Source organism: Gymnoscopelus microlampas (assembly GCF_963454915.1).
Source record: "Gymnoscopelus microlampas genome assembly, chromosome: 3".
In the NCBI taxonomy this organism is placed as follows: Eukaryota; Metazoa; Chordata; class Actinopteri; order Myctophiformes; family Myctophidae; genus Gymnoscopelus; species Gymnoscopelus microlampas.
Genome location: NC_139940.1, coordinates 2527197 through 2554487, shown reverse-complemented (window position 1 = coordinate 2554487; position 27291 = coordinate 2527197). Strand labels below are relative to the sequence as shown.

The 27291-nt window shown below is 41.6% G+C and overlaps 1 protein-coding gene across 3 annotated transcripts; it reads right to left on the bottom strand.

Moving 5' to 3' along the window:
- Window positions 1-27291, bottom strand: LOC311041594 (casein kinase II subunit alpha-like). Of its 3 annotated transcripts, XM_084052045.1 has the most exons (14): window positions 27251-27291; window positions 20153-20228; window positions 18900-19031; window positions 18158-18269; window positions 16766-16867; window positions 15072-15122; window positions 14886-14945; window positions 13927-14010; window positions 13298-13408; window positions 12028-12129; window positions 10293-10393; window positions 6589-6737; window positions 1853-1942; window positions 1-581 (listed from the first exon to the last, which is right to left on the bottom strand). In XM_084052045.1, exons 3-14 carry the CDS (start codon window positions 18998-19000, stop codon window positions 463-465), a joined length of 1182 nt encoding a protein of 393 aa, XP_083908171.1. In that variant the 5' UTR covers window positions 19001-19031; window positions 20153-20228; window positions 27251-27291; the 3' UTR covers window positions 1-462. The 3 variants fall into 3 exon arrangements, with proteins under 3 accessions (XP_083908171.1, XP_083908173.1, XP_083908172.1); XM_084052047.1 differs by lacking the exons at window positions 16766-16867; window positions 18158-18269; window positions 18900-19031; window positions 20153-20228; window positions 27251-27291 and adding an exon at window positions 16206-16225; XM_084052046.1 differs by lacking the exons at window positions 16766-16867; window positions 18158-18269; window positions 18900-19031; window positions 20153-20228; window positions 27251-27291 and adding an exon at window positions 16167-16178 and having other exon boundaries at window positions 15072-15123.

Below are 27291 nucleotides of genomic sequence, written 5' to 3'. Positions count from 1 at the left end.
TTATTTGGAACATACAAAATAAATTTTATTATTCTTCTCCATTCTCTTCATGTCTACATGGTTATTAGAATTTATTTCTTTTTTTTTTTCCTCTTCTTCTCCTTCTAGAGACACTGGCATGGTGAAAAGGTAAACACACCCAAATTAAACTAATAATCCTGACCATAACATCAATAATTAATTGACTAATATGATAAATATTGAATATTAATCAATTAACTAACATCTTCTGTCAAGTCCCAAGATTTTCTTCTTCTTCTGAAAATATAAACTGAACGTGAAAAGCAATTCTTCTTCTTCTTCGTTTTTTTCTTTAACATAATAAAAAGGAGAGCCATGGGGCGTGGCCACATGGAGGCGTGGCCAGGGCCATGGGCGTGGCCACACACAAACACGGTAGGTAGGTAGGGAGGGAGGGAGGGAGGGAGGGAGGGTAGGGAGGGAGGGAGGGAGGGGCGGGGCTTAGGGTTGCGCCCCGGTGGCTGCTGGGACTTGCGGTGCCAGAGTGTTGGGGGCGGAGATGACGGGCGACCCGGCGGCCATGTTGGCCAGAGGCTGTGTCGACGACATGGACGTGATGCCTGGAGGAGAAACACAAACACACACACACACACACACACACCACACACACACACACACACACACACACACACACACACACCACACACACACACACACACACACACACACACACACACACACACACACCACACACAGCGTTACAACTAGGCATGTCACGATATGATTCCAATCACGGTACTAGGCAGGGACGTGCACAGATTAGACTCTAGGTGGTGCTAGAGCACCTGCCCTTTGCCCTCTTGATCAGAAGTGCCCTTTTGAAAAAAAGAAAAAAGTTTTTTTTTTTTTCAGTTTACAGCAGGGGTCTTCAACAGGGGGTCCGGGACCCCTAGGGGGTCCTCAGAGTTACTACAGGGGGTCCGCCAAATCTTTATGTGATATGATTTTTCTTCTTACCATAACCACTCGAAACCTACAGTAGCATCCCCTTTTCTGAGGAGAACTTTAGCCAAAAATAGCCGATCTACAAGCTCACAACGCCTCGCGCTGCGAGGCGTTGTGGGCTTGTAGATCGGCTATTTTGGCAAAGAGGTATAGGTGTAGAGGGAAAAAGAGCAGACCAAGTAAACCAAAAAAAAGTATAATTTACTTGAGCACCTGCCCCTCAAAATGTCTGTGCACGCCACTGATACTAGGTCCACAATACCATTTTTCAAGATTTTTTTAACACAAAAACCGAAAAATCGAACTGGGGACCCCCCCCCCACCCCCACCCTGACAAGTACTTGGAATTGTAGGCATTGCATTTAGCAATAAAATAGCCTTTCTACAAGCTCACAACGCCTTGCGTTACAAGGCGTTGTGAGCTTGTAGATCGGCTATTTTTGGCGTGCGACACGCATGCATCCATGTGAACTCACGCTGCGTTCACACAAGCAGCGACTAAATATCATCACATTTTAGTCGACTAAATCTACAGTTGATTTAGTCGACTAAAATGTATTGTGGCGGTGCCTTGATGGCGTTGTAATGGCTGATTTTGGCAACTTGGTTGCGTGCTGAAAATAGCCGATCTACAAGCTCACAACGCGTCTTTTAGTTCTACTGGATCCCTTCTCCACTCGCCCCTCCTTTCGTCTAGTTTTTATTTGTTGTCGAAATTGTCAGTACATTTAGTTTTAGTTTTAGTCATCATAGCTTTGTTTTTCTTTAGTTTTCATTTAGTTTTCATCAGTGTAATAAGGTAGTCGACCAACATTTTTCGTCATAGTTTTAGTCAACGAAATCAACACTGGAGGTAAATCAGGTATATTTACATATATTTACATACCTGCCATCATACTAGATGAGCTGACAGGTGTGTTGCTGGCAGCCATTCCTCCTGGAGTGGCTCCTCTACCCTGGTCCTTAACGATGGGGTCTGGATGGAAACAGTTATAATTATTACTATCATTATTATTACCATCATCCTGGTCCTTAACGATGGGGTCTGGATGGAAACACAGATATTATTAATCATCATTATAGACCAGGGGTCTTCAACGTTTTCAGGCCAAGGACCCCCTAGCTGAGAGAAAGATGAACCAGGGACCCCCTCCTCTATATTGTATACAATTGTGTTTCAGATTAAAAAAAATGTTTTACTTAGTCTGCTCTTCCCTCTACACCTATAGCCTCTTTGCCAAACATAGCAGATCTTGTAGATCTGCTATGTTTGGCTAATGTTCCCCTCAGAAAATGAATTCTAGGGTTCAAGTTCATATCACACAAAAAAAACATATCACACGAAGATTTGGCGGACCCCCTATAGTAGCTTTGAGGACCCCCTAGGGGTCCCGGACCCCCTGTTGAAGACCCCTGTTATAGACCAAACCAAAGTGTAACATCACTGCCGCTAGAGGGCGCTATCCCTCTCACTAATAATGCTCATTAAAATATTCCCAACAGATCCTCTAAACATGTTGTTTAGGGCATCGCTGGTTTCATTTCATTCAACGTCCCTCCTGTGTGTTTGGCTGGACAGAAGCTCCCTACCGAGACATATTAGACTTCATAGAATGATGTTCTATGTGCGCGACGGCGCCTAAATTAGGCCTGAGGGGCTGCAGCTGATTGAAATCGTGCCGAGCAGACGATGCTAACAAGTTTTCAAACTTTTCAAATGTGTATAATAAGATCGGGAACGCATCTTGTGTCATTTATAGGTGTCTTTGGCTATTCAAAAATAGCAGATCTACAAGCTCATAGCGCAGCACCGAGTGCCGCACTATCTCCCACTTCGCAGTTCCATGGACTGTCATTACGGACCCCCAGCTGCAGATCAAGAGTGTGACTGTGGACCGGGCCTCTCCATGGAGCACGACCGTGGATTTCTATTACATTACACTATACCACTGCATATTATCTTAAGATTCTTATATTATACCATTATATACTGTATACACATTATTGTTGTACTATATTATATTATCATATACTATCTTACACTATTATATTTGCTACTATTGTTATTGTTACTACTTGTATCTCTCTTTCTGTCTCTCCCTCTCTCTCTCTCTTCTTTCCCCCCGACACGGTCGAGGCAGAAGGCCCCCACCCTAGAGCCTGGCCCCTCCCACCCTTGAGCCTAGGGTCTGCCTGACGTTTCTTCCAGTTAAGGGGGAGTTTCTCGTTGCCACTGTCACAAAATGTCTTGCTCAGGATGGGACTGTGGGGTCTCTGCTCTACATGTAAAGTGTCTTGTTGCTCAGGATGGGACTGTGGGGTCTCTGCTCTACATGTAAAGTGTCTTGTTGTTCAGGATGGACTGTGGGGTCTCTGCTCTACATGTAAAGTGTCTTGTTGCTCAGGATGGGACTGTGGGGTCTCTGTTCTACATGTAAAGTGTCTTGTTGTTCAGGATGGACTGTGGGGTCTCTGCTCTACATGTAAAGTGTCTTGTTGTTCAGGATGGACTGTGGGGTCTCTGCTCTACATGTAAAGTGTCTTGTTGTTCAGGATGGACTGTGGGGTCTCTGCTCTACATGTAAAGTGTCTTGTTGCTCAGGATGGGACTGTGGGGTCTCTGCTCTACATGTAAAGTGTCTTGTTGATCAGGATGGGACTGTGGGGTCTCTGCTCTACATGTAAAGTGTCTTGTTGTTCAGGATGGACTGTGGGGTCTCTGCTCTACATGTAAAGTGTCTTGTTGTTCAGGATGGACTGTGGGGTCTCTGCTCTACATGTAAAGTGTCTTGTTGCTCAGGATGGACTGTGGGGTCTCTGTTCTACATGTAAAGTGTCTTGTTGTTCAGGATGGACTGTGGGGTCTCTGTTCTACATGTAAAGTGTCTTGTTGCTCAGGATGGGACTGTGGGGTCTCTGCTCTACATGTAAAGTGTCTTGTTGTTCAGGATGGACTGTGGGGTCTCTGCTCTACATGTAAAGTGTCTTGTTGTTCAGGGTGGGACTGTGGGGTCTCTGCTCTACATGTAAAGTGTCTTGTTGTTCAGGGTGGGACTGTGGGGTCTCTGCTCTACATGTAAAGTGTCTTGTTGTTCAGGATGGACTGTGGGGTCTCTGCTCTACATGTAAAGTGTCTTGTTGTTCAGGATGGACTGTGGGGTCTCTGCTCTACATGTAAAGTGTCTTGTTGCTCAGGATGGACTGTGGGGTCTCTGCTCTACATGTAAAGTGTCTTGTTGTTCAGGATGGACTGTGGGGTCTCTGTTCTACATGTAAAGTGTCTTGTTGCTCAGGATGGGACTGTGGGGTCTCTGCTCTACATGTAAAGTGTCTTGTTGTTCAGGATGGACTGTGGGGTCTCTGCTCTACATGTAAAGTGTCTTGTTGCTCAGGATGGGACTGTGGGGTCTCTGTTCTACATGTAAAGTGTCTTGTTGTTCAGGATGGACTGTGGGGTCTCTGCTCTACATGTAAAGTGTCTTGTTGTTCAGGATGGACTGTGGGGTCTCTGCTCTACATGTAAAGTGTCTTGTTGTTCAGGATGGACTGTGGGGTCTCTGCTCTACATGTAAAGTGTCTTGTTGCTCAGGATGGGACTGTGGGGTCTCTGCTCTACATGTAAAGTGTCTTGTTGATCAGGATGGGACTGTGGGGTCTCTGCTCTACATGTAAAGTGTCTTGTTGTTCAGGATGGACTGTGGGGTCTCTGCTCTACATGTAAAGTGTCTTGTTGTTCAGGATGGACTGTGGGGTCTCTGCTCTACATGTAAAGTGTCTTGTTGCTCAGGATGGACTGTGGGGTCTCTGTTCTACATGTAAAGTGTCTTGTTGTTCAGGATGGACTGTGGGGTCTCTGTTCTACATGTAAAGTGTCTTGTTGCTCAGGATGGGACTGTGGGGTCTCTGCTCTACATGTAAAGTGTCTTGTTGTTCAGGATGGACTGTGGGGTCTCTGCTCTACATGTAAAGTGTCTTGTTGTTCAGGGTGGGACTGTGGGGTCTCTGCTCTACATGTAAAGTGTCTTGTTGTTCAGGGTGGGACTGTGGGGTCTCTGCTCTACATGTAAAGTGTCTTGTTGTTCAGGATGGACTGTGGGGTCTCTGCTCTACATGTAAAGTGTCTTGTTGTTCAGGATGGACTGTGGGGTCTCTGCTCTACATGTAAAGTGTCTTGTTGCTCAGGATGGACTGTGGGGTCTCTGCTCTACATGTAAAGTGTCTTGTTGCTCAGGATGGGACTGTGGGGTCTCTGCTCTACATGTAAAGTGTCTTGTTGCTCAGGATGGGACTGTGGGGTCTCTGCTCTACATGTAAAGTGTCTTGTTGTTCAGGATGGACTGTGGGGTCTCTGTTCTACATGTAAAGTGTCTTGTTGCTCAGGATGGGACTGTGGGGTCTCTGCTCTACATGTAAAGTGTCTTGTTGTTCAGGGTGGGACTGTGGGGTCTCTGCTCTACATGTAAAGTGTCTTGTTGTTCAGGATGGACTGTGGGGTCTCTGCTCTACATGTAAAGTGTCTTGTTGTTCAGGATGGACTGTGGGGTCTCTGCTCTACATGTAAAGTGTCTTGTTGCTCAGGATGGACTGTGGGGTCTCTGCTCTACATGTAAAGTGTCTTGTTGTTCAGGATGGACTGTGGGGTCTCTGCTCTACATGTAAAGTGTCTTGTTGCTCAGGATGGACTGTGGGGTCTCTGCTCTACATGTAAAGTGTCTTGTTGCTCAGGATGGACTGTGGGGTCTCTGCTCTACATGTAAAGTGTCTTGTTGTTCAGGATGGACTGTGGGGTCTCTGTTCTACATGTAAAGTGTCTTGTTGTTCAGGATGGACTGTGGGGTCTCTGCTCTACATGTAAAGTGTCTTGTTGTTCAGGATGGACTGTGGGGTCTCTGCTCTACATGTAAAGTGTCTTGTTGTTCAGGATGGACTGTGGGGTCTCTGCTCTACATGTAAAGTGTCTTGTTGTTCAGGATGGACTGTGGGGTCTCTGCTCTACATGTAAAGTGTCTTGTTGTTCAGGATGGACTGTGGGGTCTCTGCTCTACATGTAAAGTGTCTTGTTGTTCAGGATGGACTGTGGGGTCTCTGCTCTACATGTAAAGTGTCTTGTTGATCAGGATGGACTGTGGGGTCTCTGCTCTACATGTAAAGTGTCTTGTTGTTCAGGATGGACTGTGGGGTCTCTGCTCTACATGTAAAGTGTCTTGTTGTTCAGGATGGACTGTGGGGTCTCTGCTCTACATGTAAAGTGTCTTGTTGTTCAGGATGGACTGTGGGGTCTCTGCTCAACTAAAGTAAAGTGTCTTGAAACAACTTGTTGTGATTTGACACTTAAAGATAGTTATACTATATTGACAGAAGTAAGGATGATCCATGGTTAGATAGATAGTTATAATAATAATACATACAGAAGTAAGGGTGATCCATGGTTAGGTAGATAGTTATAATAATACATACAGAAGTAAGGGTGATCCATGGTTAGGTAGATAGTTATAATAATAATAATCATATTTACAGAAGTAAGGGTGATCCATGGTTAGGTAGATAGTTATAATAATAATAATCATATTTACAGAAGTAAGGGTGATCCATGGTTAGGTAGATAGTTATAATAATACGTACAGAAGTAAGGGTGATCCATGGCCTCTCGGGCCGTCAGGCGAGCTTGATGGTCGTAACGCAGCAGCTTGTCCAGGAAGTCCAGAGCCTCTGTACTGACCAGGTGTTGGTTCTCACTGTGAACGAACCTCTCCCACCGTTTACGAGAGTGTCTGCAAGATAACATATGAACCATCTGTTAACAGAGTGTTCTACAAGATAACATATGAACCATCTGTTAATAGAGTGTTCTACAAGATAACATATGAACCATCTGTTAACACAGTGTCTGCAAGATAACATATGAACCATCTGTTAACAGAGTGTTCTACAAGATAACATATGAACCATCTGTTAACAGAGTGTTCTACAAGATAACATATGAACCATCTGTTAATAGAGTGTTCTACAAGATAACATATGAACCATCTGTTAACACAGTGTCTGCAAGATAACATATGAACCATCTGTTAACAGAGTGTTCTACAAGATAACATATGAACCATCTGTTAACACAGTGTCTGCAAGATAACATATGAACCATCTGTTAACACAGTGTTCTACAAGATAACATATGAACTAAGGCTGAACGATTAATCGTTTTCAAACCGAAATCGCGATTTGAAACCACGCGATTAGCTAATCGCAAAGGCCGCGATTTTTATTTTTTTTATTTTATCATAATAAATAATTGTAATATTAATATTAATCTCAGAGCACCCGCGGGACTTGTCTCCTTCTATCCAGAGTGGCTGCCTCTCTCTACAGGGAGCGAGAGGGCAGCGCCCCCCCCCTCTCTCTCTCTCTCGCTCTGTCCCTCTCATAGAGTTAGGTTAAAGTTTGTCGAGCGGCCGCGTTGCGCAACTTAAGTCCCCGATGCCGCGCGTAGCGGTAAAACATTATTTTCGGTTCGACACAAGTAGTGTAGTAGTAGTGTTGCTCATATCTATGTTTGTTTCTGTAAGTGTAACTTATATTTTTCCCATCATTATTAAACTATTACTGTCGGATGCTGTGATCCAATGTAAACAACAATACGATGCAAAGCACTTCCTGGTCAGTGTTGCCAGGGTTTGAGAGAGAAATAAGCAACCCTGTCTATGAAAACAAGCCCAAAACAAAAGAAGCGACTATGAACTGTATCTTTGTCACTTATGTACAGTGGTGGAAAAAGTACTCAAATGTTGTACTTAAATAAAAGTATCAATACTGCAATGTAGAAGTACTCTCTTACAAGTAAAAATCCCAAATTCAAAATTGACTTGAATAAAAGTAGGCCTACAAAAGTATTGGTTAGTATTTTATTAGTATATTAGTATTTAAGTAAAATGTACTTAAAGTACCAAAAGTAAAAATACTAATGTTTGAAAGCAGATCTACAAAGCTCACAACGCGTCGCATCGCGGCGAGTTGTGAGCTTGTAGATCGGCTATTTTCAAATTACCTAGGTATAAAATAGGGCTAAAGTGGTTAATGTAGGTTTTATAATATTATAATTTATATCTGCAAAGTAACTAGTCACTAAAGTTCTCAAATAATTGTAGTGGAGTAAAAGTACAATATTTGCCTCTGAGATGTAGTGGAGTAGGAGTTAAAGTATTGGAAATTAGAAATACTCAAGTGAAGTACAAATACCTCAAAATTGTACTTAGTACAGTACTTAAGTAAATGTACTTAGTTACTTTCCACCACTGCGTTATGTATTCTGAGTTTTTCACTTCCAAGGAGTAGTAGTAATATTATGTACAGTAGGAGAGGACTTTGCCTTGTGAGACAAAAAAGTGTTAATTTTAGTTGAATGTTAATCTACATAAGCTAAATACTGGATATCAGTAAATATGCTTCTGGAGCCATAAGTGAAAGACTTACTTATTTCACTGCTGTGAATTGTTTACACAAAATGGTAATTATTTGTTTAATTTTATTTTTATTTATTGAACTTCATTTCAGAAAAAGCTTCTCTTCTTGAGCCATAAGTTAATGACAACAAGTTCAATGTTGGGTTGTTTACAAAAATAAGCTATTTCTATTCCAGCTAAATGTTTAAATATATACATGGGGAAAAAAGTACTTGGAAGATACATGTTGGAAGCAATGAAGCAATTCATATCTTTTAGTTCTCATCCTTATTTATTAGAATCTAGAACAGTAAATAAATGGTATGCCATTTGGTAATGTTCCATTACTTCCAATTACTTTTTAAACGTACACAGTGAATACTAAACTGAAGCTTGACTTTAAAAAAATGTTTAAGATTTTTTTTTTTAATTAAAAAAATCGCAATCAAATCGCAATCGCAATATCGGTCAGAAAAATCGCAATTAGATTTTTTCCCAAAATCGTTCAGCCCTAATATGAACCATCTGTTAACAGAGTGTTCTACAAGATAACATATGAACCATCTGTTAACACAGTGTTCTACAAGATAACATATGAACCATCTGTTAACACAGTGTTCTACAAGATAACATATGAACCATCTGTTAAGCTATAACTAGGCTAAGTTTGAACTTAGTGTGAGGTGGTGCAACTGGCTCCAGGTCTACAAGATACTGAAGGAAGCAGTGCCCATGTACCTGTCACACTGACTGCTGCACTAGCGTGAGAAACACTCAAGGGCACACCACCAGAGGGAGCTCTACTCATCTCATTCCCTCCAGCTTCGGCACAACAGACATGGGGTCTGCGTTATGCCACCAAAATGTGGACTGCCCTTCCACCAGCCAATCAAAAGGTGTGAGTCCCTACCCTCCTTCAACACCGCCATGAGAGAGCAGAGCACCCGTCTGCAATGAGCAACTGTACCTAGACAAGCCTTCTAGCTTGACACCAGAATATAAAAAAACATCAACAACATCACACCTGAGTGTCTAAACATCACAACAAATAGACATCACCATGTGTGCAGCATACGGTTGATTTAGTCGACAAAAAGGTATATCAGCGGGCCTTGATGCCGTCGTAATGGCTCACTTTACACTTGGTTGCATGCTGAAAATAGCCGATCTACAAGCTCACAGCGCGTCGCAGCGCGACGCGCTGTGAGCTTGTAGATCGGCTATTTTCAGAGCGCAACACCCGAGCGCAACCAAACATAAAATGACTTGTCTTTTAGTTCTACTGGGTCTCTTCTCCACTAGATCCCTCACTAACATTTTAGTCTAGTTTTTATTTGTTGACGAAATTGTCAATATATTTAGTCATAGTTTTAGTCGTCGTAGCTTAGTTTTTATTCAGTTTCTACGTAGTTTTGGTCAGTGAATAAAGGTAGTCGACAAACGTCTTTCATCATAGTTTTAGTCGACGAAATCAACACTGCCTGAGTGTCTAAACATCACAACAAATAGACATCACCATGTGTGCAGCAGCATCATGAATACAGTGAGGTGCAGGAGCATCATGAATACAGTGAGGTGCAGCAGCATCATGAATACAGTGAGGTGCAGCAGCATCATGAATACAGTGAGGTGCAGCAGCATCATGAATACAGTGAGGTGCAGCAGCATCATGAATACAGTGAGGTGCAGCAGCATCATGAATACAGTGAGGTGCAGCAGCATCATGAATACAGTGAGGTGCAGCAGCATCATGAATACAGTGAGGTGCAGCAGCATCATGAATACAGTGAGGTGCAGCAGCATCATGAATACAGTGAGGTGCAGCAGCATCATGAATACAGTGAGGTGCAGCAGCATCATGAATACAGTGAGGTGCAGGAGGACCCTTACCTTCCCAGAATGTCGTTGAATCGAGGATCTAACTCGATGTTGTACTTGTCTATGTAGTCGTACAGGTCCTCTGTGCCCAGGACCTTAGCGATTCGCACCAGCTGCAGAGCATGACAACACACACATGAGCAACATTAATACAACTAAATAACTAAACAACTAAATAAAATAATCCATAACCTACGCCTATGTTGGGTAAGTCATTATAAGGCGACAATGAAAAGTAAAATAACATTTCTAACAGTGAAAATGGCAGATCTACAGACTGGCAACGTGCCTCAGTAGATGGGTTTAGGAACACGTCCTGCGTCTCTGACATGAAACATTAAACTCGCATCCATGCGTCCAGAAGAGGCGTGACATTTTTACCCTAACAAACAATCAGTGATGCCGATAGGCCTGCGTCCTGCCTCTCTTACGCTTATTATTAAGAAAAGACGCTTTCCACTCACTGTCCGTGCGTCCATGGGACACACAGCTACTGCTGTCTACAACAAATTCCTCCAAACTCATTCAGTGCCATGGACGTCTAAAACCTCCACAAAAAATATATATGAACATTTTAAATGAAAAAAAAAAATGAAAAAAAAAAAAAACGTTCAGGACCCCAGATATCATGATTTGAAGATGTGCTGCTCCATTCACTTCTTGTTTAACTTATTACTTAAAAAGGCTGTATCTCGGCTCCTGTGTACTTTCTCTTTTACAATGTATTTTTTGGCCCTGGCACAGGGACAACACAGCCAGAAATAAGTCTGGAACTTTATGAGTTAAGAACGATTGTGGTAAAAAAAAAACAATCCACGGACAATCCACGGTTGCATGGCCGCATCGTACGTTATGAACGCCAAAATACTAAAAATCACCTAAAAACACCATCCATCCATTAGTGACAACTGTGGTACTACTGCATGGATCCAGTGTAGTTATTTAGTCACAAGCTGTTTCATTGGTTAAATGTTTATAAAACCCACACACACACTTAACCACTTTTCACTTAAAATGAATTCAAAAGGTTGAAGAATAGCAGATCTACATTCTCACAACGTGTCTCATTGTGTGAGCTTGTGGATCGGCATTTTTTTTGCTACTTGTGTGTGACACTGTAGTTTAGGGCAGAGGTCTTCAACCTTTTCATGCCAAGGACCCCCTAGCTGAGCAAGAGATGAAGCAGGGACCCCCTACTCTATATTGTATAAAATTGTGTTTCAGAATTAAACTTTTTTTTGGTTTACTTGGTCTGCTCTTTTTTCCCTCTACACCTATAGCGTCTTTGCTTAAAATAGCAGATCTACAAGCTCACAACGCCTCGCAGCGCGAGGCGTTGTGAGCTTGTAGATCTGCTATTTTTGGCTAAAGTTCTCCTCAGAAAAAGGGATGCTAGAGTTCAGGTGTTTAAGGTAAAAAAAAAAATCATATCACACAAAGATTTGGCGGACCCCCTGTAGTAACTCTGAGGACCCCCTAGGGGTCCCGGACCCCCTGTTGAAGACCCCTGGTTTAGGGCATTCATTTGCAAAAACCTAAATTAAGTTTCAATATGTAGATACAGGTTCTCCATATTGAGATTAGATTGGTCCTCTAAGACTTTAACCGGAAATGTTGTATTGTAGAAAAAGCAGGAGAAATGCATGATGCCTCCAGCATATGGCCCCATATTACAGCATTCTGATTCTTCAGATATCTTCCCATGCCAGAGGAGTTATTAAGTATAAAAACACTGTCCACTTCCTACCTGGTCATAGTTGTCATGTCCGTGGAAGAAAGGCTCCTTCCTAAAGATCATGCTGGCCAGCATGCAGCCCAAACTCCACATGTCCAAACTGTAGTCGTACATCTGAAACAACACAAATATAATACATCATTAATAATAATAATAACAAACTCCATCTGAAACAACAGATCTCTCAAAGGATCAGTGTCCAGATACCTGTCAAACTACTTCTCGACAGTGACTGATGTCCATGGGCATATATAATACTGGCAGTAGAAATGGAGTTCAGGAAGATCGGCCTCAAGGTCAATGCCAAGAAAACTAAAGTATTGACAGTTAACACATAAGCTGCCATGGACGCAGATCTGCGTCCTATTAGATAAACCCGTGGGCTGCCAGAATAATCTAGGACGCAGATCTGCGTCCTAATGTTTGATTTGGTTAATAGACGATCACGCTGTTTTATTTACATTCCGAGATCATTTTCGCTTCCCAGTCACCTCCGCTTCACCCGGAAGCAATTTCAGCGATTGCCGTTTCCCGGTTTTAGCTTGAAAAATGCGATAATGCGGCCAAAACACGTTTTTTTCACATGGTATAAAAAACAAACGGACAGCTCCACTTCTATTTTCTTTAGTCTGGGTGACGAACAGTCATCGGCGTCGTGTATCACATCGTATTTAAGCCCGATCAGCGATTGTCGAAAACGTCACATCCGGTTTATGACGTATTTGACTGTTTGATCCAGTTTGGAGGGGGTGAGTGAGTCAGCGAGTCATCGAGGTGTCAATTTGCTGCTCTCTGGTGGTCACATGCTCTGGTCAGAGCATGTGAGCGGCGCGCGAGCGGAGCGACGCGATTTTGACGTGAGCGTGGAGCTGGTTTATAAAAAGGTTGGAGCGCTACTCAGAGCGAAGGACCGCCTGCCGCTCCAAGCCGCGCCCCGGCGGGGGCCGCGCACCCAATGTTTCAGCATGCCCGGTCGCACGGACTCAGAGACACACAGACATCCAGCAGTGCACACAGCGCACCCACATTTCATTACAATGTCTACTTTCTTTTCAGTTCTTTTTTTTACTGTTGAGCGACCCGGTTTGAGCGGAGCATGGAGCGAGAGGTGCGCGAATCAACGTGAGCAACGGAGCGACGGGAGCGGAGCACGCGGGGGGAGTTAACGTGAGCGAATAGCGAGCGTGAAAACAGCCCCCTGGAGCGCTGTGCGGCATTTCCACTCGCTCCACTCACGTGCTCTGGTGTGTATATGTGTGTGTGTGTGTGTAGAAGGACTCACCTGGTAGTCTACCAGTAGTTCAGGTCCTTTGAAGTACCTGGAAGCCACTCTGACGTTGTATTCCTGGTTAGGATGGTAGAACTCTGCCAGGCCCCAGTCAATGAGACGCAGCTGTGTGACAAACATAATGTTAGGATGGTAGAACAGAACAGCTGTGTAAGCACACATACATGTGAGTGAGCACCTCATATTGTTGTTGTCGGGCAGAAACCTTCTCCACGTTTCAACTTTTTGTTTTTAATGCCCTACTTGTTCGTGCAAGAATGCTGAGCAAAAGTAGCCGATCTACAAGCTCTCGATTTTCACTATTTTCCAAACATTGTGTTTGTGGTGGGATTATAGATATTGAACCAAAGAAAGCTACTAACAAGAGCTTGTGACTAAATAATAACTAGATTGGATCCATTGGAACATTTCCTTTTACATTTCCTGAAGAGTAACAGTTGACAGAGACTATGTTACATTGTACTAAAGATAGATAGTGACACATTATCTATCTGTGTTCATAGGAGAGAGAGACACATACACACACACACACACACACACACACACACACACACACACACACTTTTCTGTGTTCATACGAGAGACAGACAGACAGACAGACAGACAGAGAGACAGACAGGTACCTTTCTGTGTTCGTGGTCGATCATAACATTGTGTGGTTTGACGTCTCTGTGCATGATGCCCATACTGTGACAGTAATCCAAAGCCTGGTGACACAGATTAAACAGCAGGTTAGACAACATCATAACTAGTCTATTAGACAACATCATAACTAGTCTATTAGACAACATCATAACTATCCTATTAGACAACATCATAACTAGTCTACTAGACAACATCATAACTAGTCTATTAGACAACATCATAACTATCCTATTAGACAACATCATAACTAGTCTATTAGACCAGTGTTTCCCAACCGCCGCTCCACTGCCCTTTAGTGTGCCGTCTGAAAATGTTCAGATGGGCGTCCGCGGCCAAATACATATCCTTTGGGGGGTGTAGAATCGGCCTCAGGTTTTAATGGGTTATGTGATCTCAGGTTTCTAAGGTTTCTAGGATATTTGAAGAAGAACCAATGACGCATGGTCTCAAAATACCCCAAAAATATATCTAAACATTTGAATTCAGGCAATTTAAAAACTGTCTGGGGTGAAACACAACAGCCTGAGAAGACGTTAACATGACCGCAGAGGTGAAACACCGCTCCCCCAACCCAACAGCATGCATTTTGTCAATAAAGATATCAGCAGGGCCGCATTAACCGTGGAACCTAGTGGAACTTGTGTTCCACGGCCCGCAGCCTGCAGGGCCCTGTGAGAATTGTTTATTTAATTTTTGTGTATTTAAAGAAAAAATGTTGATTTATATTGGTCAAATAGAACCGAATTAGACCCGAATTAGACCCGAATTAGACCCTAAAAATTTCGCGCACGCGCGCAGGTTGGGTGAAATTACGCATGTGCATGTGCCTGAAATTACGCCACTGGGGGGGCCTTTGGTTTTGTGGTGTTCCACGGCCCTGAGGGGTCTTAATGCGGCCCTGGATATCAGTCAGTCCATCGATCGCTGAGGTCCTTACCTTCAAGATTTCATACATGTAGAACCGTATGTCAAAGTCAGATAGGGTTTGATACAATTGCTGAGGGAAAAAAAGAAAAGGAAAAAGCGTGCAAACATCAAAAATACATCCGGACATCAAATTAAATATGTGCATAAGAAATGTAGTTCAAAAACGTCACGTAAAACAAGAGGCAACGAGACATACCTTGAAGTCTGTATTGTTGACATGTTCAAAAACCAGAGCTGGGGTTCGAGACTGAAAACAAAGAGGAATCATTTGTTCATGTTCTGCTACGACGTTTGACAACAAACAACACATTAGTTCTTCTCAACTAGAGCTGAGAGAAGTGCAGGAACTAAGGGTTTATTATGTATATTAATGTAAGCATTTAGCAGATGCTAAAATAAATTTGATCTAGGATCATAGGTAAACCAAGAACCTATCATCAGTCTAAATCAGGGACCCCCTAGCTGAGAGAGAGAGATGAAGCAGGGACCGCCTCTATATTGTATAAAATTCTTTAAGATAAAAGTTTTTTTTTATTACTTGATCTGCTCTTTTTTCCCTCTACAACTAAACCTCTTTGCCAAAAATAGCAGATCTACAAGCTCACAACGCCTCGCGCTTGTAGATCTGCTATTTTTGGCTAAAGTTCTCCTAAGAATAGGGATTCTATAGGGTTCAAGTCAAGTGGTTAATGTAAAAAAAAAATATCATATCACACAAAGATTTGGCGGACGCCCTGTAGTAACTCGGAGGACCCCCTAGGGGTCCCGGACCCCCTGTTGAAGACCCCTGGTCTAAATAGTATAATATCAACAAAAATCGGTACATTGAAACTATACACACTATAGAATGCCAGGTCTACACATGAACCTGTCATCTGTCTACATAACATGATATCTACCTTACATTTTAGTCTTTGCATAAGCCTGCATGGTTGTCAAGGCTAGGGCTAGTGCTACGGGCTATAAAGGTGGAGTCTGAAGAGTCGAGTCGCCCTGGGGCAAATCCGTCGGTATTTAGAATGGGGCGACTGGGGGCGAGTGTGTTTTGGGGCGAGTCTTCCGGTTACCTATGGACTACTGTCATTTGTTTTTTCCGAGGCGAACTTCTCCGCCCAGCCCAATACTTAAGGAATACTTTCATTGCCGTAAGCAAGGAAATACTTCCGTTTTGTTGTTACTTTTGGGTCAATGTATTTACTAAGTAGCCGTGTAATAAGCGAGATAATGTGTGGGGAGGTGGTCATTATTGAAAATTAAAGCCCTTCAGGGTGATTATCCACCTCCGCTACCCACAGGGTCCTTAACGATACCTAACATTAATTAAACTCACCACAGGGTCCTTAACGATATCTAACATTAATTAAACTCACCACAGGGTCCTTAACGATATCTAACATTAATTAAACTCACCACAGGGTCCTTAACGATATCTAACATTAATTAAACTTACCACAGGGTCCTTAACGATGTCTAACATTAATTAAACTCACCACAGGGTCCTTAACGATATCTAACATTAATTAAACTCACCACAGGGTCCTTAACGATGTCTAACATTAATTAAACTCACCACAGGGTCCTTAACGATATCTAACAGTAATTAAACTTACCACAGGGTCCTTAACGATACCTAACATTAATTAAACTCACCACAGGGTCCTTAACGATATCTAACATTAATTAAACTCACCACAGGGTCCTTAACGATACCTAACATTAATTAAACTCACCACAGGGTCCTTAACGATATCTAACAGTAATTAAACTCACCACAGGGTCCTTAACGATACCTAACATTAATTAAACTCACCACAGGGTCCTTAACGATACCTAACATTAATTAAACTCACCACAGGGTCCTTAACGATACCTAACATTAATTAAACTCACCACAGGGTCCTTAACGATATCTAACAGGGAGATGATATTTGGACCTCCTCTCAAGTTCTCCAGAATCTTGATCTCTCTCTTGATTTTCTTTTTTTTCACCGGCTGTAACAACACACATTGTCATCACACACACACACACACACACCACTCACTTCAGTGGAAGTTGCAGAACAATAAATAAAGACATAAATAAAATGTACAAACAGGTAATCGCACAAGACATGTAAGTGAACAGCAAGACTTTTACACGCCTACATAAAACAACAGGTGCGTCAGAGAGGACCAAACCAGGGCCCATAAGAAAGAAAACCAGAAACACTTTTCCAAATAAACAATCCTCGATTTAATTTCATTAAGACATGAGGCGATTGTTAAAACAGTTTTTTTTTTTTTTATATAAAAAATATTTGTTCATGTTTTTTCAAAAATAGCAGATCTACAAGCTCATAGCGCGGCACTCGGTGACGCGCTATGAGCTTGTAGATCTGCTATTTTTGAATAAAAAAATATTCAAAAATAGCAGATCTGCTCCACTGCCCATGTCCCGCCTCCCCGCGTTGTGATTGTCACACAAGCATGTAGGAAATAAATATATAAAAAATATTTTTTCACTATTTTTGAATAGCCAAAGAAATCTAAAGTGACACAGATGCGTTCCAGGTCTTAATTTCATTAAAATTTGTTTTGCATTTGAACAGGGTTTCTGCCAGTTTCTGCAAGTTATATTTAAGACTTTTAAGACTCTTTTGAATGCCACTTCAATTTAACCACTTGCAACGCTATCATCCCCATTGCGGAGGGGCATTTGCCGAAAATACCTGATCGACAAGCTCACAACGCATCACCAATTTATAGCTATACAAAAAAAGCACAAACCAATTTGTAAAATAAATACCATAATCTTATTTCTGCCTGTCTGTGTGTCTGTGCCATTTTTTAAGAACTTTGAAGCATGAATTCAAGACTTTTTTAAAGATCTGCAGAAACCCTGTTGGTAAACGCCGATGGGAGTGTTTTTTTTTTCTTCTACATTTAACTCATTGGCTGCCAGCTTTTTGAATTTTTACCTACAGCTGGCTGCCAGACTTTTTCAATGAGAAAAAAAAAGCACTTAGGAGCCGAGATACATAATTTTTAAGTTTTCAGTTATAAGGAAGTGTCTGGGAGCAAAACTCTTCGGAAAATCATATCTCCTTGGTCTTTGGGTTTTTTTGAAAAATTAAAAAAAAAAAAAAAAAAAAAAAAAAAAAACTTTTATTTTGAAAAAATTTTTTTTTTGAAAGAACGCAGATCTGCGTCAATGGCAGCCAACGGGCTTTTGCGCAAATGAACGCAGATCTGCGTCAATGGCAGCCAATGTGTTAATAAAAAAAAATAAAAAAAAGTGTGTACCTTGAGTATTTTGACGACCACCTTCTCATTGTTTGTGATGTTTATGGCTTCAAACACTTCACTATATTTGCCTCTTCCTAGTTTTCGGACCAGCTGATAGTCATCTTGATTCCTGAGAGAAAAAGGAGGGGAAAAATCACTCCGTTAAACTTTAACACTTTCAAACCTTATCTTGAGACAGACTGAACTATAATGAGTGGAACCTTCTGACACAGCCACAAAATGATTTGGGTGAAATGCTCCTTTAACCCATTGAGACCTGAAGCCGATTCTACATGTCTCCTAAATCCCAACAGTTTTCTGAAAAACGTATGTTTCTACATCAGTGGTGCTCAGTCTTTTTTATGTCAAGGACCCCCAAAATGATATGAATTTGGCCGCGGACCCCCATCAAAATATTTTGCTCCAGGGACCCCCCAGAAGCAAAGATTTGAGTTAAAAATGTTCGCTTTAGAAATATATATATTCAGAAGATTTGCACACATTTTCACGATTTTTCAAAAATAGCCCAAAGGTTAAAATAATGCTTTTTAGCTCAAATCTAAAAATGACACAGTTCCAGGTCTTAATGGGTTAAGCAGCCAACAGCATCAGGACATTGTCTACAAATGGAACCAAATGGACCCGTTATGGTTCCATTTGTATACTGTCAGAGTTAAGGGGAGACCTCGAAATTAGCTGACAAATCTAGCGAGGACACAACCTTACTGACAAACATGTAGGTGTAGAGAGAGCGTCTTACCCCCATTCGACCACATGGGACTCGTAGTCCCAGTACTCTCGGGGTCTCTGTGTGTTTACATCGGGGTAAACTCGGGAGCGACTTGGAACAGGTCCAGACATATTCTACACAGACACAGAGTCTCTAAATCTCCTGAAACATGAAATAAACAACAACAAGACACATCAAACTAGAGTGTGATTCAAAAAGCTGCAGGTTAGGTTACATCACTGTGCTCAATGCAGATCAGTTATTAACATGGATATGTTTAGGGTTGATCAGACTGATCGATTATGAAGAATAGTCATTTAATAACATTATCGATCCCTACGTTGGGCATGTCGTCGATTGATTGATTGAATACTTTATTGACAGTTTGCAAAGAGTACAGAGGTACAGTAATACAATAATGCAAAAAGCCCTCTTCAGGGCTCGTTTCCATTGTGGTCCTGTGTATTCAATTCATCAAGACATATAGCCCCTTTCGGGACCCTGTTTACCTTTTTTGTATTTGGGAAGGCGGTATCCAGGGTCCCTTGACGCTCGAACCACTCTCTCTCGTACTCCACTGTCTGGTCTCGGGCAAATATCTTGTCGCTTAGAAGTTGCAGAGATTTCTCAAAGGTACCCAGAACTGCAGTAGTAGCGCGCCCGAAAGCTGCATTAATCTGCACGGATCGGCCATGCCGTTTCTCTCACTCTGCTCCACTGCCCATGTCCCGCCTCCCCCACTAGCTGCGCGTCCTACGGTACTGCCTCTGATTGGCCAGCTCCTACATGCTTGCGTGACAATCACAACGCGGGGAGGCGGGACATGGGCAGTGGAGCAGAGTGTGAGAGAGGAGCTTAAGTTTTACTAAATGATTAAAAATGTTGAACGGCATGGCCGATCCGTGCGGATTAATGCAGCGTTATGGCGCGCTACTACTGCATCTCTGGGTACCTTTGAGAAATCTCTGCAACTTCTAAGCGACGAGATATTAGCCCGAGACCAGACAGTGGTACCCGTGAGTACGAGAGAGAGTGGTTCGAGCGTCAAGGGACCCTGGATACCGCCTTCCCAAATACAAAAAAGGTAAAAAGGGTCCCGAAAGGGGCTACAAGACATACAATACAAGAAATCATCAATACCAGGAGCAGTTAAAGTATATGAATTTACAGTAAACAGTGTGGGGGGGTAATATATATATATATCCGGGAATTTCATGACCGTGGGGACCCTGATAATACATTATAATAACAATAAATAAATGATAATAATGAAATATTTGTACCTTGGAGGGTTCCTCCAGGACGATGATGATAGATGTTATGAACAGGAACCGTTGAGATGCCTTTATGATTGTAGAGCTGGATGGAAACAGATGAAATAAAAACACACATTCAGGGCGTTATTCCTCCGTACAGTACATTACATTATGGACATTCAGCATCACACACACACACACACACACACACACACACACACACACACACACACACAGACACACACACACACAATACACCTGTGGTTCTGTATGTGGGGTGGAGGGGGTTTAACCTGCATGAAATGCAGCTCAAAGTGCTTTACAGAGCGAGAATACAATTACAATTAAGACCGGGAACGCATCTGTGTCCATATGTTATACTTTGGGCTGTTAAAAAAAATAGCAGATATACAAGCTCATAGCTTGTATATCTGCTATTTTTTTTTTTAAATCGTGAAGATTTGTGCAAATCTTTGGATATATGTTTTTTAAAGGGGGAAATCTTTTGCTTCTGGGGGGTCCCTGGAACAACATATTTGTAGTTGGGGTACATATAATTTTGGGTGGTGCTTCACACGACAAAGTTTGAAGTTTGAGAACCACTGATATAGAAACATACGTTTTTCAGAAAACTGTTAGGATTTAGAAGACATTTGTAGAATCCCCCAGAAGCAAAGATTTGAGTTACAAATGTTCGCTTTAAATATATTAAGGCCGGGCCGTTAACGCCGTTACCGGGCTAAGTTAACGGCGGACTCTTATCGCGCGATAAAAAAAATTACCGCCGTTAATCTATTCTCAAAGTTGGGTCTGGGAGCCAAATACATTAGCTTTACTCTGTGTGTGTGTGTGTGTGTGTGTGTGTGTGTGTGTGTGTGTGTGTGTGTGTGTGTGTGTGTGTGTGTGTGTGTGTGTGTGTGTCCGCGCGCGAGCGGGGGGGGGGGGACTTTGCATGTAGCGTTGATTTCAACTTGTTGAAAGTGTGTGTGTGGGTGTGGGTGTGTGCGCGCGAGCGATGTGTTTGTGTGACGAGCATACATGCGTGTGTCAGACTGCTCCTAGAGTTAGAGGAGCTGCACTCGCTCGCCTCTCATTGAAAATCAATGTCCTTAATGTAACAAGCTGCCTAAAGCCTTCTGTATGAAAAGCTTGACTGTTTATGTCCATTCGTCGGATTGACGTTCGTTTTATTGAACTCAGTGATTTTCCGCGACTTGTCTTTCACTTAGAATCAAATGTCCGTCAAGTCAAACGACAGTAACATTTGATTCCGGACGGTTGGCCTTCAAAATAAGAGCGTTTGTCCCGTTTTACTTTAGGTCAGAGAAATTCAAAATAAGAGTATACTGAATTGCTTCTTTTTTTTAAAGAAGAAGAATGCTCAGTTTTCATTGTTGCTACACTTAGAATATCAAATAAAAAGTGTGAACCAAAAAAATAGGATACTTAAAGTGAAGAGTGATGAGTGATACTGACTTGTTATAGATGAAGAATGCTTAGTTTTCAATGTTACTACACTTAGAATATCAAATAACAAGTGTGGGAACCCAATAGCACTTAAATAGTGATATTGACAGTTTTTTTTTTTTAATAATTTGACGTTGCAACACTTAAAATATAGAATATGACATTTTAACGGTAGTATATCGTATCGATATCGCAATATCGAGAAACGTAAGGAGGAAAGAAAAAGCAAGGACTTACTTCTGGTCATTATTTGGGTAGAACACACATATTTTGAATGCCTTTGGCAGACTTCAAATGAGCCATTTTAATCTAGATTAACTCCAGGATTGCAGATAGATTAATCTAGATTAAAAAAATTAATCTATGCCCACCTCTAAAATATATATATATATATATATATATATATATATATATATATATATATATATATATATATATATATATATATATATATTCAAAGATTTGCACAACTTTTACGGGAAAAAAAATCTACAAGCTTGTGAGCTTGTAGATCTGTTATTTTTGAATAGCCAAGGAAATCAAAAAATGGCACAGTCTTCTTTCCTGTTCTAAATGAGTTAATTAAGAGTTTTACAGTGATTTCTATTAGGTAGGTACAGTAGGTATCTCTACACCTAACAGTACATTGACAGTAAATTAGTAAATTGTGGACCAAATCATGTCTAACAAACAGGCCTGTCACAATTATTACATACTCGTCAAATCGCAATTATTTGAGTTAATCACAATTATTTTTGCATAATCCTCATAATCGTTTCCATGTTGAAAAAAGTTTACACATGTCCGAATATTTAAAAAAAAAGCAGCAATAGCAGATCTAAAGGCTTAGGACGCGTTGTAAGCTTGTAGATCAGCTATTTCTGCTATGTTTACAAAAGTATTAAATATGTCAATAATTTCTTTGTATGTTTAAGTTATTTGTCATATCTGCCCTGTGGAAGTTTTTATTACGAAGCCTAAAGGGCAAACGGAAATAAAAAAAACAATTAAATTGTTAATCTCAATTATTTGAGCGATCGTCAACTTAAATGTGTAATGGTGACAGGACAGCTGTCACTAACAATATGACACAACGTTCAGAACAAAGAGGTTCCACCGCGCCTCGAGTCAAGCCTAAAGCAGGCTGGTCCGGTTCATCTCAGGAGCAGGAGAAGGGCTCTGGAGCAAACCTCAGACAATCAAAGCCTGTTTTTATTCACAAAGGTGCAGGCACATAAATAACGTCTTTAAACCCATTAAGACCTGGAACGCATCTGTGTCACTTCTTCATTTGAGCTAAAAAAAAATGCATTATTTTACACTTTGGCTATTCAAAAATAGCAGATATACAAGCTCATAGTGCGGCACTCATGAGCTTGTAGATCTGCAATTTTTTTTTAAACAATAGTGAAAATGTGTGCAAACCTTTGAATATATATTGTTTAAAGCGAACATTTTTTTAACTCTATTCTTTGCGTCTGGGGGGTCCCTGGAACAACACATTTTGATATGGGGGTTGGCGGTCAAATAAATACATATCATTTTGGGGGTCCTTGACATGAAAAAGTCTGAGCACCACTGATATAGACACACACGTTTTTTTTTTTCAGAATACTGTTGGGATTTAGAAGACATTTGTAGAATCGGCTTCAGGTCTTGTCAGAGTTTGCCTTCCTTCTTCAATATAACAACATTTGTTCCAGTGAGGAAAGGTCTTTCTGTCTGTGTGCTGATCTGAAGCATTATGGAACCACTGGGCTACACGACTGTCACACCAGTAAATGGTGCATTTATAATATAGCATAGAGCAGGGGTCTTCAACGTTTTCAGGCCAAGGACCCCCTAGCTGAGAGAGAGAGATGAAGCAGGGACCCCCCTCTATGTTGTATAAAATTGTGTTTTAGATTAAAGCTTTTTTGTTTACTTGTCTCCCCTTTTTTCCCTCTACACCTATACCTCTTTGCCAAAAATAGATATACAAGCTCACAACGGGCAATTGCAATTAGGCCAGGCCAAGCCAAGGACAGGCCAACAGGCAATTAGGACAGGGCAAGCGCTCGAGCCGTCAAAGCTGCATCGGAGACAGCCGAAAGAAACAGCCAGTGGATTTCTACGAGGACGAAAGACCCCTGGCTGGGCCCCCAAGTAGCAGGCCAGGAGGTATGAGGTCAGCTTAGGCTCGACTCAGGGAAAAGGTCGGCTAAAAGAACTTTTTTTTACAACCAAGGTTTATATTTTAGCTTGTAAGTAAAGTAAATAAAAAATGAGTGTTATTTTTTTTCATTTACTGTTTTCTATAGTTTTAGCAATTTTCGCGATATGTTTTACAGTGGTGGGCGGGGGCATTCTGTCAGGTGGCTAAATATGTCCTTTTTTTAACACAATAAAAAAGGTCCTGTGGTCTATTGATGGCCAGATGTGAGTTAATGGGGGCTAGAAGAGCTACTGTAAATAATAATAAAGAAATCGCTGGGTTATTGTGTAAAAAAGGACATATTTAGCCACCGGACAGAATGCCCCCTGCCCACTGTAAAAAAAGGTCGCGAAAATTGCTAAAACTATAGAAAGCGGTAAAATTAAAAATGTTAACACTCATCTTTTATTTACTTTAATTACAATCTAAAACATAAACCTTGGTTGTAAAAAAACAAAGTTGTCCTTTAACAATTAATTCGAAAGATAACTGAAGTTGCAAATACCAACTACTGCAATTTACAAATGGCAGAGGCTGCAATTTATTACATGAAAGAGATTGTAAACTAGGTATTGTGGTGTTTTAGGGTAATATTTGGGCCATCAATCCAGTACAGCACAACATTTACTTCACCATTAAATGGTTACTAAAATGACCCTTACAGGTCTATAACTCTGAGAGTGTACAAATGGAACCAAATGAACCCTTACGGGTCTGTAACTCTGAGAGTGTACAAATGGAACCAATTGGACCCTTACGGGTCTGTAACTCTGAGAGTGTACAAATGGAACCAATTGGACCCTTACGGGTCTGTAACTCTGAGAGTGTAGAAATGGAACCAAATGGACCCTTACAGGTATGCAACTCTTGAGTGTAGACAAATGGAACCAAATGGACCCTTACAGGTCTATAACTTTGAGAGTGTACAAATGGAACCAAATGGACCCGTGTACACTCTAAAAGTTATGGGGGGTGCTTGAAATTTTAAGGTTTGAGAACCACTGATATCTAGGAATAAATCAAAATGCCATTAATAATAGTTAAAGTGCAGCTACAAGTTAGTAAAATAATAATGTAAATAGTACAGTACAGAGTATAAGACATCAACTGAAGCGTTCAACATATGACTGTAAATCACATCTCCTCAATAAATTAAATTAAATGTTATCGGGTCGGCATAGACAGCCATACTCGCCGATACCAGTATTTTCAGCGGCATTTCTGCCGATATGGTTTCGGTATCGGATACAACTCTAAAAAAACAATAACATTAAAACCCATTAAGACCTGAAGCCGATTCTACAAAATGTCTTCTAAATCCCAACAGTATTCTGAAAAAAACGTATGTTTCTATATCAGTGGTTCTCAAACTTTTTCATGTCAAACTTTTGATATGTATTTGACCGCCGACCCCCATCAAAAAAAAACAACAATATATTAGTGATGAGCGGGTCGACCCGTAACCCGCGGGTCTACCGGCGGCGCGGGTGGGTCGAGTCAGAATTTCAGAGGCAATTATGCGGGCTGTGGGTGAGCGGGTCAGCAGCTCTCACACGCAAAAAGAATTAAAATAATCACATGCTCTTGTTTTGTCTTTATTACTAATAAGAATAAGAACAATAAAACAGTTTGAATATACTTGGGGATTATTTTCTAACCATGATTTTACAGAATTAAAAAAAATCGCGGGTCGAGGCGGGTTGGGTAGCTGAGTGGTTAGTGAGTCCGCCTAGGGAGCCAGAGGCCCTGGTTGCCGCAGGTTCGATTCCCGGCCAGGCCAGCATATGTGTCGATGAAATGAAATTTGTCCCTGAGCAAGACTCTTAACCCCTAATTGCTCACAGGTTCTCATTGGAAACAAGACCGCAAGGACTTTCATGAACGACCTGTTAAAAGGAATTATCCTTTATCACTACAATATATATATATTCAAAGATTTGCACACTTTTTCACAATTTTTCAAAAATAGCAGATCTACAAGCTCACAGCGGCCTGTAACTCAGAGTGTACACAAATGGACCCTTATGGTATCGTACCCTCCAGGTATAGTAATAGTATATTAGACATAAAGTCCACATTACAGATCTGACAGCGAGATAAAACCGGTTCCAAAAACGGTTCTAAATGTGATGGAACCGTTTCCTGGTTCCTCAAATGTTTAGATCCCGTTCCGGATGACAACCCTAGTTAAAAGAAATGGTACCAAATGGACCCGTCTGATAGCAACTGTACCCTTCATTCTCAGAGTTAATTTTACAGTAATATGATTAAAACAGTAACACTGTCCAAATGGACTTATATGGACCTACAAATGGTACAAAATGGACCTTTACGGGTGTCTTATCTCTACAAATGGTACCAAATGGACCTTTCTAACCCTCTCAGGGTTACATTAGTACCATTGCAAAGAGTTTAATTGAATAAACATCAGTAATGACATTAAATCAGCAACACTGTCTAAATAGACCTTTATGGGACTCTGACAGCCAGGGGTACAGATGGAACCAAATGGACCAGTAGGAAAAAAAAGGTCCATTTGGTTCTATTTGTACCTCTCTCTGGAGTAAAACACAATATTTAATAAATATTATTTTATTATATAAATATATGCAGAGGAGCTAACGATGCTAGCTAACGTTAGCCTCCACGGCCACACACAAGGGCCTACACACACACACACACACACACACACACACACACAGAGCGACAGCTAACGATGCTAGCCGGGGTTAGCATCCCCCCTCTGCCCGCCGGAGGGACGTGAAAGGCCGGCTGGGAGAACAACCGCCAGCCGGGGGTTAGCTTTGCATAGTTAGCATCGCTTCCATGATTCCACGCCACTGTGGGGCTTTTATACCTTTTTTTATACATCATGAAAACGTTTATATGAAAACCCCAACAACACTAAATAAAACACGGTTAATAAAACAATAAAAACGCTCTTAAAGACCAAAAGGACCGTTTGGTTTAATATAGTTTCTGTCACACACACACACACACATCCAAGGAAAGGGATGCTAAGCTAAGATGCTAACATGGGAGCTAGCTGGGCTTTGGCTCGGCTAGAGGGTGGAGGAAAAAAACGCGAGAAAATAGCAGATCTACAAGCTCTCGAGACGTGGCGTCCGCCACGTCTCGAGGGCTTGTAGATCTGCTATTTTCGGCGCGCGCCGCCGCCGCCGTACAGAGAGAAGAAGAAGAAGAAGAGGCTCGAGCGGAGAGAGGCTTCAGGTTTATGAAGGAAAAAAAAAAAAAAAAAAGGAGGCGACGCCTTCCATGGAGAAAAAAAAACATTTAATAAAACATGGAATAAAACATGTTTAAAGACATGTTTATAGGCATGTTTTTGAACACGCGTCTCGCGGGGCCGTGGGCCGGCGGAGAGGCGCAGAGCATAGATGTGTAAAAGGTGTAAAAAGGAGTTTAAAAACGCTCCATTGTGGCGGTTTGAGTCGTTCTCTTACCTTGTAGTGAAGCTGCTGATGCTTCAATATGGCGGCGGGGG

What these genes read in the sequence shown, in the direction of transcription:
- LOC311041594 (XM_084052045.1), bottom strand. Translation starts at nt 19,000, where the DNA reads ATGTCTGGACCTGTTCCAAGTCGCTCCCGAGTTTACCCCGATGTAAAC. An exon ending in ACATGTATGAAATCTTGAAG is followed by an intron (nt 14,011 to 14,885) that starts GTAAGGACCTCA and finishes CTGTGTCACCAG; the next exon opens with GCTTTGGATTACTGTCACAG. An exon ending in TTCAACGACATTCTGGGAAG is followed by an intron (nt 6,738 to 10,292) that starts GTAAGGGTCCTC and finishes GTTATCTTGCAG; the next exon opens with ACACTCTCGTAAACGGTGGG.